Here is a 13,878-nt window from a genome sequence, read left to right as displayed (position 1 = left end):
TTCTATGTGTGGGAGCTAAAAGGAAAGTCTGTCAGCTTCTATCCCCTTTACGATCATTATCTGTCTTTCATCACCGCTCTACAGGTGGAGCTCTTCATTAAGATTTATCTCCACTCTTTATTGATGTTTCCTCTCAGTTTTATTGACTATAACAGATGCTTCTCATCTTTTTTCCTGCCCCCCCACCTTTACCATCCTCTGTCCCGTGATGATACGTTCGAATGTTCGTAGCAGCTGGTTACTGACTGGTTTTTACCCAGAGTCTGAGCACTTGTCTTTGACAGTCCAAACTCTTTGTCATCATATTCCACAAAACTTTTTCCTTTCATCTGAGTTATTATTATGTCCTAAAGTCTTTATATAGATAAACATCAGTAAAACTGGACTTATTAGTTTCCTTCTGAAGCTGCTGCTTCAGCACACTTTTATAGCTTTGTCTTTGTCTTTACACATAAAGTTAGATTCAGGATGCTGCATCTGCTAGTTGGTCTCATTGTAGAGAGCGATTGTGTCCATAGGGAGAGTTGTTCTGATGGAAAACCCACCTGTCTGCTGTTTAGCAGAGAGTGGTTTATGCACTTCTGTTTTTTTTTTTTCATTTATTATTTCTATGATCACACATAAGAAAACTCAGTTTGTATCAGCAGTGTTTAAAGTTGCTAAAGTCCCGCACAAACCTTTGATAATCATTTTATTTGTGCAAAAGATATTTGTATCATTTCCGTATTGTTAAAAGCTCACGTCGTCGTCGTCTTCCTCCGCTTATCCGGGTCCGGGTCGCGGGGGCAGCATCCCAACTAGGGAGCTCCAGACCGTCCTCTCCCCGGCCACCTCCACCAGCTCCTCCGGCAGGACCCCAAGGCGTTCCCGGACCAGATTGGAGATGTAACCTCTCCAACGTGTCCTGGGTCGACCCGGGGGCCTCCTGCCGGCAGGACATGCCCGAAACACCTCCCCAGGGAGGCGTCCAGGAGGCATCCTGACCAGATGCCCAAACCACCTCAACTGACTCCTTTCGATCCGGAGGAGCAGCGGTTCTACTCCGAGCCCCTCCCGAATGTCCGAGCTCCTCACCCTATCTCTTAAGGCTGAGCCCGGCCACCCTACGGAGGAAACTCATTTCGGCCGCTTGTATCCGCGATCTCGTTCTTTCGGTCATTACCCAAAGCTCATGACCATAGGTGAGGATTGGGACGTAGATCGACCGGTAAATCGAGAGCCTGGCTTTCTGGCTCAGCTCCCTCTTCACCTTTTCGATCTGTAAAAGCTCACGTGCCCCCCTAAATAAAGATCCGGACCACCAGGTCAAGAGTCAGTTCCCCCGTTATCTAAGTTAGTAGAAGTTTATCTTTCTAGTTTTACAAACTTCAAAATGTGTTAATTGTGCTGTTTTATCTGCCCCAGCTCACGAAACTGGAATACCCCTCTGATCTTCGATCTGAAGGAGGGAACGGTCAGCCTCATCCTGCAAGCAGAGAAGTGAGTCTTTCAGCTCCACGAGCGGTGCAACAAGAGACAGAACAGACTGTAGGATCATCTGTCAGCTTCTCTAATGCTTCATTACTCTCCACTGGCCACTCATCGAGCAGCAGACACACACACACACACACACACACACACACTGGGTGTGCTCTTGCTTAGCCCCTGTCATACAATAAGGCTGAGAGAGAAACCGCTGGAGGAAATTAGATTAATATGGAGTAGCTCTTGTGCAATACTCCAGTGCCGTCTCTGACACTCAGCATAGAGCTAAAGTGATTACCGGCTATTTTGTAATCGCAGCCGAGTTCGATGCATCTCACTTAGTAAGTTAACGCCGCATTAATGTGCGACGCATTATAAATTACCTGAATGTGTCAGTTAATCATCACTTCATTCTTTTGTATCCTAACATTTTATCTATTTCATTTCTCCCATTGCCCCTTTTAGTCCTCCCTCTCCCATCCACGTGTGAAACGAAAATCCTTTGCGGTGTTTTAGTCCACTCTCACTCGCTGTGTCCCAACTTCCTCTCTCAGATATATTTTACTGGTGGACGGGTCAGGGTTGTACACTTTCTCCTACGATGGTCGATTAATATCCTCCCCGAAGTTTCCTGGAATGAGAGCCGACCTCTTAAATGCTCAGAGTGTCTCACTTAGCAACGACACCGTCGCCATCAGAGACCAGAATGAGGAAAAAGGTGACGTGGCCTCTTTAAGTAGTCCGTTTTTTAAAAAACAAAAGAGAAAGAAGAAAAGAAAACTGTACCTGGTGCTTTTATCATGGTCTCTTTCTATTTTTCATCTCAACAGTCATCCTTTTTTTTGACATCATGAGTGGAAAATCTGTTGGCGATGGGAAACCCGTCACACACAAGGTGGGTGATCCTTGTTCAGCCCAAGTGGCAACTAGAAAATGATCCCACCTCTCGGTTTTAGTTTTTCATTTGTTTTCTGTTTAGACGGGAGGTTGGAATTGGAATAGCTTCTCACCTTTTACATGATGGAAAATACTAGGAATGAAAGAAAATATCGATAAGACAATATATGTGAAATCTTTTCCTGCAATATTATATCGATATTCAAAAGTTGTGTATCGAATTTTTGGAAGAATTCACATGCAAACATTTATGTATTTTCTTTTCTTTTGAAGCAGTTCAAATGCTGACCACTAGTTGGCAGTAGTGAGCAATGAGTTATGTTTTCACCACTGAAATGTAAATCTCAATTATGGTTCAGATACCTCATGTTAAAGAGCAAGTCACCCCCTACCAGATTCTTACTCAACTCCCACTTCCTGTTTGAAAAATGCATCAAATGCTGTTGCCTAGCAGACCGAGAGGGCGGAGCCGCTAACAAATACACACACTCACGACATTGTGACATCATAATAAACCATCTAACACCATAGTGTACCTCTTAGCCAATAGCGACGGCAGATTTAAATTCAAATGCTGTGCAGAGTTTTTACCTGACGACGGTGCAACACTGCCAGTTTTAGGCAGAATATTTAAATTTTAACTAAGATGCACTAAAGTGCCGAATTATTGACTACACGTGTCTGCAGCAGGATCACACACTCATTTATATAGTTTATCAGCAAAAAATGTAGATTTGGAGTGACTTGGTCTTTAAATGGTAAATGGCCTGTATTTGATATAGCGCCTTCTGGAATCCTGGAACCCCCCAAGGCGCTTTACAACACAATCAGTCATTCACACATTCACACACACATTCACACACTGGTGGGGATGAGCTACGATGTAGCCACAGCTGCCCTGGGGCGCACTGACGGAGGCGAGGCTGCCGAGCACTGGCGCCACCGGTCCCTCCGACCACCACCAGCAGGCAACGTGGGTTAAGTGTCTTGCCCAAGGACACAACAACAGCGACAGACTGAGTGGGGCTCGAACCTGCAACCCTCCGATTACAGGGCGAGCACTTAACTCCTGTGCCACCGTTGCCCCAACATGTTATGTATCAATCTGGACTGTTTATTGAATTTTCCTACAAAAACTTAATTCTAAAAAAAAAGAGCTAATATCGTCTGGCTGAATGTATCGCAATATATCGTGATATATCGTATCGTCTCCGCCGTATCCTGATACGTATCGTATCGTCAGAATTTCACCAATACGCACCCCTAGAAAATACCCAGAACTAAAGTAAAAGCTAGCAATGCTTCTTTCGTGTCACTGTTTCAAATCAGAAGGGCTTTATTTCCATATGTGCGAGAAATCACAACATTAGGAAGTTGCTGCCGTACTTTGTGCAAAAATAAATATAAAAGTAAGAGATAAGCAAATATAGGAAGTAAGAATATAATCACGATAAAATAATAATATAAAGTGGCAATAATTAGAGATACGGCTACTGTTTAAGTTACTGATCAGAGCAGATGAGTTCAGGTAGTAACACAACACAGGGTCATGTGACTGAAGTGACTGGAGTGGGCAGCCCTAGGATTGTCGTTCATGAGTCCAACAGCAGAGGGGAAGAAACTGTTCTTGTGGCGAGAGGTTCTGGTCCGAATGGATCTGAGCCTCCTGCCCGATGGGAGCGAGTCAAAAAGGCTGTGTCCAGGGTGACACGGGTCAGCTGTTATACGACCTGCACGCCTCATTGTCCTGGAGGTGTGCAGGTCCTGTATGAAGAGGAGTTTGCAGTCAATGACCTTCTCGTCCCTGGTGGTAGCTCCAGCATACCACACGGTGACTGAGGAGGTGAGGATGAACTCGATGACCGCGGTGTAGGACTGCCTCATCGACTGTGCTGGCAGGTTGAATTTATTCAGTCAGGATCATTTTGGGTTAGGCTGGCTCTGAGCCGTATCCTTTCAATGTATAAATGTGTAAAAAATATAAACCTTCTTTCTAGTTTGTTCGTGTTAAGTTACTTTTCCCTTTTTTGTCTTCTTTATTCATTTGTGTATATTCCTGTGTTTATTTTCCTAGTTGGAGGTGGTGGAGATAGCTTTGGATCAGTGTGGCCCATCCAGTGAAAGAAAAATAGCATTTATAGACAAGAACCGCGACCTTTACCTGACCTCTGTGCGTCACCTGAGGAAAGAACCCAAAGTCTGCAAAATAGGTGACATGAGCAGGAGAAATCTTTGTAACACGATGAACGGTTATCGTCTGCTTTTATACACACGTAACAAATAACAGATGTGTATTCTGTGTTTTAGGGAGCATGGTTCATAGTATGGCTTGGAATGACTCTGCTAACATCTTGTGTGGAATCCAAGACCATCAGTTTACAGTTTGGTACGACCCCGGCGTTGTCTTCACCGACAAGGAGCTTCTGTCAAAAATACTTTACATTAAAGACGGCAGGTAAACATTACTGTCCACCATAATGAGTCATTTAAGCCTTCCACCACAAGGGCAGCGTCTCTCTTTTTAAAGGGAGATTTGGCCGTTTTGGCTTGCTTTTAGCACCCCCTAGTGTCAGTTTATTAGAACCAAAAGCAAATCTTATCTCCTCGCTGCGCTTTTGTCTTTTTAACACCTTCATCTAACAGCTGAAATGTCTCCCAGCCTTCATTAGTGTCTACAGGAGTGATTCATCACTAAATCCAACAAATCAGCTGTGTTCGTGATCTAAAGCATGCAGGAAACGAAGCAGACTGCAGCGCCAGGTATGTCATCTGCAACAGACCGGACCGGCACTCTAAACTTGCAAATGTGGTATTGTGGCCACAGAGGGCAGTGGGGGGTCTGAGTGACTCTTCGTTAACCCTATAAAGTGTCATTTGAGCGCATGCTGGCTCAAGAAAAGGACTTTAACATATGAAATGGTTGCCTAGTATCACTTTGAATGTTAAAGTCAGAGTTTATGGTGTAATTGTCAAACCTGGTTGCAGTTTTGATTAAAAATTGAGAATAAACAGGAGGATTTATAAAGTAAAATAATAATTTTTTGCACCTTCCAGCTCATTCCTTGAGGTAAAGTGTCTTATTTACTCAGTGTTGCCAACAGCTGTCAGACTGCACAATGCTTCCTGCTCAAAAGTCCTTTGTGTCAGCCAGCTCAGGAGGTGCTCAGGCAGCGTGCCTGCTTTCAGGCACCCTAAAGCCTCTTTTTTGCATGTCTGCAACACTGATCTGTATACAGCAGTAAGAAAGGATAAACTCAGGCCAGCTCAGAGGCTGGTGGAGGCTGAAGTTTCTCTTAAGTAAAGTAATAATTCAATAATTTGCTGGAAATAACTGATCAAACCTTGGTGGTAGCTCTTGTGTAACAAAACAGCTAGCTTCTCCTGCTACTTTCTTGACTTGGCTTCAGTGCATCAAAGCTAAAGGCCTGCTGGGTGGGACTGTAGTCAGCTGATGTTTGTCTCTGTAGTCTGAATCTAAACTGCACAGAATGAGCAGAGAATTTTCCCAATTGTCCAAAATCACAGTCTAATAGAAGTAACAGTATATATAGTTTAGATTGATTGATTTTTGATATTTTATCTTGTTGTTATCCAATTAATCATATCTGTTAGGGATGAGCGAGTACACCACTATCTTTATCTGTTTCTGTTCAACCATTAAATTATCCGTATCTGTACTCTGAGTGGGCGTGGCCTAACCCGGAAGTGGGTGTGATTTACGTAAATACATTATTTTAAGTCTAAAATTGATATGGCTTGATCAAAAGTTGAAGCAAGCACAGAGAGATTCTTTACTGTCTGTGTGTGTGTGTGTGTGTGTGTGTGCATGCATGGGCCAGACGGACTGAGCTCCCGGCTGCAGATTTTTGTGTGTAGGGAGGGGCGGGAGCTCTATGTGACTGGCCAATCACAGAACATGAAGACAGTCAGTTACCCTGTGAGGATTTTCCTTCAGCACGATTAAAGATATTTTCGAGCTTCACTCGTTTCATGCTCGCATTTTTGAAAAATGCGTTATCCATACCGGATACTCGTCTAAAATCCTGGCGTGCTGTTCTGTTGGGACTTAGAAAAAATGCTGCAGTCTGCTTCCAGCACGTTTCCCTTCATGTTTTAGATCATGAACACAGCTGATTTGTTTGATTTAGTGATGAATCACTCCTGTAGACACTAATGAAGGCTGGGAGACATTTCAGCTGTTAGACTAAGGCAGTGGTCCGCAAATGGTGGCCCGCAGGCCGTGTCCGGCCCACGAGCCCTCTCTTTGTGGCCCCCCAAACCCTGCGTGCACCCCCCACCCCCGACGGCCTACCGGGAGGTTTAGGATAGAGCTGAGGAAAATAATGAAATAATCAATGCATTGAGATGCGGGCATAAACGATTCTGCATCATAGAGGAGTGCCATAATCAATTATAGTGGAATGTAGTTTTGTTATTTTAACGGCGGCACCAGCGCAGCATCCACATCTGTCAGAGCGGGTGTTCTCTACATTTACCGGGTAGGAAACTTTGGTCTGCCTTTATGTGGTACTGCAGGGCTGAGCGCTGGAGTTGTAACCTGAGACTGAACCCGAATCGAATCAGCCCGACCGGTTCTGTTGGATTTGGGCCATAAATTATGTTGATTGAGCGGGTTGTCAGGTGCACTCTCCCCTCGCTCGATCAGCGACAGAGAGAGAGAGAGAGAGAGAGAGAGCGAGAGAGAGCGAGAGAGAGAGAGAGAGAGAGCGAGAGAGAGAGAGAGAGAGAGAGAGAGAGAGAGAGAGAGAGAGAGAGAGAGAGAGAGAGAGAGAGAGAGAGAGAGAGAGAGAGAGAGAGAGACACTGTCTGCTCACACACAGAGAGAGAGGATCGGAGGACGCTCCTCCAAACACGCATTATTATTTTCATAATTTCATCATTATTTCTCCTGGAAGCGCTCAGTCAGACCGAGTGCTGTGATGTCGGGAGATCCGGTCTTGGGGAGGGGGCGGGGTCAGTGATGGCGGCTGCAGCGTGATCATCTGTCTCTTTTGTTTAGGGACACGGAGAAGTTAACAGGAGAAATAGAAGAAAGAAGTTTTTGTTCCACTTTATTCTCTTGTTTCATGAAGATAAACTGATGTTAAATTCAGCTTAAAGAGAAACTGGGAGGAAGCTTTGGTTCATTTTAAGTTACAGGAGATCTTGTTTCCTCTCCGCTCCTCCAGAGACAGCATGGACATGGGGGTCACATGGTGAGGGTCCCACAGGACAGGTTAGTGCAGTCACACAGCCGAGCTGGAGGGGGACAGGTGTTGTCCTGCTTTATATTGCAAGCTTGTGTGTTATGTGCATTACAGCCAGCGATCCAAGCAGCAGCAGCAGCCCCCCCCCCCCCCCCCCCCCCCGGCCCTCTTGCTTCTGGGTCTTTTTTGTGTGTGGCCCTCGGACCATTATAATTGAGGACCCCTGGACTAAGGTGTTAAAAAGACCAGCGCACCACGAGGAGATAAGTTTTGGTTTCGGTTCTACAAACAGGCACTAGGGGGTGCTAAAAGCAAGCCAAAACTGCCTAGGCAGTAAAAAGCTGCTGCAACCTAGCAGTCGGAGCTGGAATAGCAACACACACAAAAATGCATTAAATGTTTTCTTGTAAATTCTCAATAAAAAATGGATACATAACTTTTGACTATAGATTCAGAATCATAACATGAAATATCGTGATAATTCAGTGTATCGATAATTTGTTCCATCTCGATTTGTATGTAACTGTGATTGGTTCCATCCCAATGAAGCTATATGGTCGTTCAGATCTTTGCATTCATAATTAGCATTCTCCTGTAGACACTGATGATGATTATTACTTTATCACCTCTCATTGGTCTATAAATGTCACGGAACACACGCATTTGCAGAGGGAGCTTCCTTGCAGAGTCGTATGTGGTAAAACGTGAGGATGTGGTCGTTTGTTATAGTTTTAACTTGTGCATATCTGTGTCTGCTAAGTGAGTTTAGCCGTGCGCCTCACATTCTGAGCTACGTCGGCACTAAAGTGACATTACGCCAAGGAGATGGTTCGCTGGTGTACAGCAGCGTGCCTGCATATCCCGCCATCCTGCACGAGTACAGCGCCGCAGCACGCTGGGAGGATGCGCTGCATCTCTGCCGCTTTGCCAAAGTAAGACGTCTCAGCACCTCCTGGTGTGAGTTTATAGAGTTTAGTTCTACTCGCCGTTGTGGAAGTATTGCATGTAATCTGAGTACTTTTGTCCTGCAGTCGGAGGCTTCAACACTGTCCAGATTCATGTCACCCAGATGTTTGGATGCTTTGCATGAGAGTGGGCATGGTAATGAGAAGGTAGTGGACAGGTTTATGAGACCAGAACAGCCGGCTTGAATTAGCCTTCAGTTAGCCTGGTGACAGCATTCACTGGATGAATGTGAAGCCAGACGTTTAACTCATTCTGATCAAGACCTAAAACTCTCTGCAGCAGCAACCACAACAGGACAACAGTTAATGAGGGAGGGGTGGAACGAGTGAGATGGAGAGAGTCGCGGGTTTTAAGAGATTTCTCCCTTGACCCCTCCCCCGCTGCTTCTGGTAAGAGTTCGGCGGCCGTGTGGTTTTTCCCAGAAACCCGGCTGTTGTCCGTAACCTCCCATCGTACGTGAGCTGATGCAGATTAGTTTACAGCTCTGGTCAAAGACGCACAACGGGAGGTGTGTACCAAAACAAATGTTCCCTCTAAAACTGTGTTTAGTAGTGGCGCTGCACGTTTACGGCCTCAGCCAGGGCCTGTCAGTGATTTCTGTCATTTCCTATTACAGCTCTTACAGATCCGTGGATGGATGGATGTTTCCTATTACAGCTGTTTGTCACCGCGACAGACGCTGATTAAAGGATGAGTTAGCCTTTAGCACAACTGTTGGACATTTGTTGCTGACATCTTTGTTTTGTTTTTTATCGATGCAGCTGTAGTAATAAAGCGGTGACACGTGTTTACATTGACTCGGGGCTAATGCGGGTCTTTAACTGGCTTTGCATGTAGAATAAAACATAACAAAGTAAATAACTGTTAGCAAACTAAGCTAGGATTTAATTAGACAAGGACGAGCCCTACCTTAATAGTTGAATTCATCCTTGTTTTAATATTATCTGTATTAGTTTCTCTGTTCTACTGACTTCACACACGTCACGTTTGTTTTTATTTAAAATAAGTTTGAATCTTTTTTTTTTTCCTAGGAATATAATTGGCATTTCTGTTTTCTTCCCTCTCTCCTTGGGACTCGTTTCAGAGACGGACCTGATTTATCAGGTGTTTCTGTGATGAAGCCGCAGGTCAGGTTTCCACCTGGTGTCTGTCTGGTTTATTTACCCGTGGAAAGGAGCCCCGCCTAGACCTCCCTGCAGCTCATTCAGACGAGCAGGAATTAAATGTCGTGTGCTTTCGGACATAACATTCAGTGTTATTGCTGATGAAGTTAAAAAAGTCTGTCACAATTGTATTAATGATGTTGTGAAAATCCCGTCAGGTGAAATCTTAATCACAACTTAGCCGTTACTGCGCTTTAATTTAATGAAATCCCGAAAGCATAAATGTTTGCTAGACGTTTTTGTTTTTGAAATGAAAACTGCTAATGCTGTCCCTCTGCTCCCCGTGTGGTTAGGATCGGTGTCTGTGGGCGTGTCTGGCCGGCATGGCGATGGCCAACAGGGAGCTGAGCACAGCAGAAATGGCCTACGCCGCCCTCGGAGAGGTAACAGCTGATTGATTTGAATATTCATTTTCTCCAGCCGACACAGATGCACGCAAAACCGAGTCGGCTGACACCTAAAGGACTCTGACGGACAAATGAAGTGAAAAAGATGGTCTCTCGCTTTTTTTTTTTTCCTCTTCATGTCTTCTCCCCCTCTGTTTTCAGTTACCGAGGGTGCAGTACATCAACTTTATTAGGGAGCAGCCATCTAGGGAGTCATCTCTGGCCCACATGCTGATGTTCAGTGGTCAGATCCAGGAAGCTGAGTCAACACTCCTGCAAGCCGGTCTCATCTACCAAGCCATTCAGATGAACATCGACCTTTTCTACTGGGAGAGGTATAATTCTCTCTCTTACCAAGGAAAGGGGGGAATAGAAGTTCTGGAGGAAGCCATTTTTCAGCCATATTGGATTTATTATTAGAAGATCTAAATTGTGATTTGAGAGCAAGTGTGTTCATTCAGTATGTTGTTTTGTGTTCAGAGCTCTGGAGCTGGCCGTCAAACACAAGACCCACGTGGACACGGTTCTGGCCTACAGGGAGAAGTTCTTGCAGAAATTTGGCAGAAAGGAGACCAATAAGAGATTCCTGCAGTACTCTGAAGGGGTATGTCGTTATCAGTCTTTATGTTGTGTTATATAAACCATCAGTAAACATAAACACAAGACACGGGAACTTAAGCCCGAGTCATGCTTCTGCGTCTGCGTCAGTGCGGAGACACGCAACTAGGGATGCAACAATGCCACTTTTTTCCAAACCGATACGATACCGATACTTGGATCTGAATACTCGTCGATACCGATTACCAATACCTATACTTCTACCACACCAAAAAATGCAATGATTTGGAATACAGATTTTATTTTCTTCTCTGCTTTCAACAGGAAAAGACTGTGAGGTAGATAAAAGGTAAAATATATGAATAGAAATCATCACAAAACTAAAATATTAGGTGAACAGAAATGACAAGTTACAGTGAAGCCATTTTCAAGCAACTGCATTGGTATCGGTTCCTGGTATCGGTTAACTTTTACCGATACAGGCGCCAGCATATAACACCAGTTCTCAAATCCCTTCATTGGTCGCCCGTCACTTTCAGGCTCCAACATAAAATGCTACTTTTTGTTTTCAAATCCCTCCGTGGTCTTGCCCCCGTGTACTTACCTGATCTTCTTTCAATTTATACTCCCAGTCGCACACTCAGGTCCTCCAGCCTGTTGCTCCTCGAGGTCCCGAAAGCGTGTTATAAATCACGCGGACCAAGAGCTTTCTCTGTCGCCGGTCCTAAACTGTGGAACGAACTTCCAGTCACAGTTGGACTGGCATCCACCTTGGCAGATTTTAAGTCTAGACCAAAGACACACTATTTTACCCTTGCTTTTAATAGTTAGCTGTTAGTTTGGCTTTCACTACTCTTATTTTATCATCCATTGTAAGGTTTTTATTGGTACTTTTTTATCGGCTTGTCTTTTTTGTTGTTGGTTGTATTTCATAGTACTGTTTTATGTTTTCTATCTCTGTTATTGTGCGACTGTTCAGCACTTTGGTCAGCCGTACGGCTGTGTTTTTAAAGTGCTATATAAATAAAGGTGGTATGGTATGGTATGATACCAGTATCGTATCGGTATCTGCACCGATACCAGTATCTGTATCGGTGCATCCCTACATGCAACGCCATTATCCGTCCTTGCGAGCCTGCTGGCGAGCCCTCGCAAGGACGGACAGAGTCGAGCTCTCTTTTCTAAACATCCGTCAGTCGAGACAGAGAACGCAAGCTTGTGATTGGTCAGGGCGCCGCTGTCGTCTACACCCCCGCCATCGCGCCCTCAAAAACAGAAAGAGAGCCGAGGTTGTCTAGAGGCGGACATGGAGAAGTTAGAAGAACACCTCGCAAAAAAACTCTAAAAACATGAACATTTAATTCCCCGTGACTGGAGGAGTGAAAAGATGTGCAGCAAGCGTTTAATTTTGTGACGGAAATGACAGGAAGCGTGGGTTTAGAGGTGGCGAGCTCATGAAGAGGTGGAGGAGGATGAGAGACAAATGTGTCTGTGTTAAAAAGACTCTTGAATACAAAAAAACACAACATAAACGCACTATCTTGGACCAGATACATGACAGGATACCACAGAACAGCGCTACGCCCCCTGCTGTCCTGGCAGGGAATTGCTTTTCAACGCTCCCCAGGAAACGGAGAATTATGAGGAATAAATGTCTCCGTCTCTCCCTTTTGGAGCTGACGGAGAAGTATAAATCCAGCTTTAAAGGGAAGGTGAAGTGCGTATGTAACAATCGCCCTCTAGTGGCTGGTTCCAGTATGAGTTTTAAGTGCTGCTTCATCCTAGTGAACAAATGGGATGTTTATCTGATCTTTCCTTTTAAAGTGCCGCAGATGTTTCTTGGTGTTGATTCATGTGGGTTTTTTTGTTGCTGCTGTATTTTCAAATGTTCATTTTTCAAGTAAGTTCGGTTGTAATTACTCTGAAAAACTGTCAGACTGACGGCCGAGAAGCAAATGTCAGAATATCAGTTCTTATGATGGCTGGACTGAAAAGCCCAGATTTTATCAAATGTAACCAATTTAACTTTTTTATGTGAAATAACTTTAACAATAATAACAGTTATTTATTGGAAAACTACCTATGAAGCTTTTTCTAACTGCTGTGAGTTAAATTGTGTAAAAATGATGTTTCACTTTTCATCGTTTACGGATCAGAAGTTGCGTTTGTCCTCCTTTACTGGATGTGCTTCGGCTCAGCGCCACATCCCAATCCCACGTTTTTCAGTTCATCTAATCTAATTTTGTCCAATTTTCCTTTTCCTCTTCAAGGTTGAAGTGGACTGGGAAAAGATCCAGGCCAAGATAGAGATGGAGCTGTGTAAAGAACGGGAGAAAGCTGCCAACAACCCTGTGAGGAGCAGCGTGGCCGCACGCCGTTAGTTATTGCACCCGAGCGTAATGCAGGACCTTCGCTGGAGGTACGGTGTCCGCCAGAAATGAGACACATCCAAAAGAAAAAGACTCAGAGACGTGATTACCAGGCCACGAGGAGCAAGACTCTCCCCACTCATCCAGCCCTGTGACGCGCGCTGCAACATGCTGTCACGGCGCTCCGTTACTGTGGCAGGAGGATAACAACAAACACGACTTTTCTCTACAAAGACGTTTACCGCGAGCTCAGCCCTGAATCGCTGTAGTCGAGACTAGAACGGCTGCTTCTGAGATGAAGAACAGCGAACTTTGATGTCCAGAAAGTGTCTAGATAGCCGCATTTGCTGCTTGGTTGTTAATTTTTCTGCTTTTATTAAATGTAGCTTTCCGCTGTGGATTAGTTCCTACGGACGTGCCTGTGGCTAGTCGATCCTCCTGAATATGCTGTGAGTAAGAGCCAGCAGCTGTTTTAGCATCTCCTGGGTCCCGGTTCTTCCACAACACCAATCTGCTGGGTTTCAGTCATAAGATCACATGCAGCCCTCTTGTTTAACACCCAGCACCATCTGGATTTCTGACGTGTTCATTTTCATGCACAAATGTTTATGTTTATGTTTTTATTTATTTAGCAGACGCTTTCATCCAAAGCGACTTACTATTTATAACCTACAGGGCATGTTGTGATCTGTGGGGGAAACCGGAGTACCCGGAGGAAACCCACGCATGCATGGGGAGAACACGCAACTCCACGCAGAAAGGCCGCAGCCGAGTTTCGGACCTGCGACCTTCGTGCTGCGAGGCAACAGTGCTAACCACTGCGCCACCATGCAGCCCAATGTGGTTTTATAAATTAAATATATATTTT

At 44.7% G+C, this 13,878-nt stretch overlaps 1 protein-coding gene across 6 annotated transcripts in view; it reads left to right on the top strand.

Moving 5' to 3' along the window:
* The window catches only part of ift80 (intraflagellar transport 80 homolog (Chlamydomonas)), a 60,855-nt gene extending 47,665 nt beyond the window's left edge, over window positions 1-13,190 (top strand). Inside the window, exons 11-21 of one of the 6 annotated variants that reach the window (XM_070543592.1) lie at window positions 1,405-1,479; window positions 2,019-2,182; window positions 2,295-2,359; window positions 4,436-4,571; window positions 4,669-4,816; window positions 8,329-8,500; window positions 8,600-8,680; window positions 9,991-10,080; window positions 10,246-10,418; window positions 10,564-10,687; window positions 12,912-13,190. In XM_070543592.1, the coding sequence (XP_070399693.1) occupies window positions 1,405-1,479; window positions 2,019-2,182; window positions 2,295-2,359; window positions 4,436-4,571; window positions 4,669-4,816; window positions 8,329-8,500; window positions 8,600-8,680; window positions 9,991-10,080; window positions 10,246-10,418; window positions 10,564-10,687; window positions 12,912-13,022 (1,339 nt within the window). In that variant the 3' untranslated portion in view covers window positions 13,023-13,190. Of the gene's footprint in view, window positions 1-1,404; window positions 1,480-2,018; window positions 2,183-2,294; window positions 2,360-4,435; window positions 4,572-4,668; window positions 4,817-8,328; window positions 9,064-9,990; window positions 10,081-10,245; window positions 10,419-10,563; window positions 10,688-12,911 lie in introns of those variants that run through there. The other 5 variants (XM_070543593.1, XM_070543591.1, XM_070543596.1 and 2 more) reach the window with 5 other exon arrangements.
* Window positions 13,191-13,878: the final 688 nt, after the last annotated feature.

This window comes from Nothobranchius furzeri, chromosome 13 (genome assembly GCF_043380555.1).
Source record: "Nothobranchius furzeri strain GRZ-AD chromosome 13, NfurGRZ-RIMD1, whole genome shotgun sequence".
Taxonomy (NCBI): Eukaryota; Metazoa; Chordata; class Actinopteri; order Cyprinodontiformes; family Nothobranchiidae; genus Nothobranchius; species Nothobranchius furzeri.
This window is presented reverse-complemented; position numbering and strand designations above follow the sequence as displayed.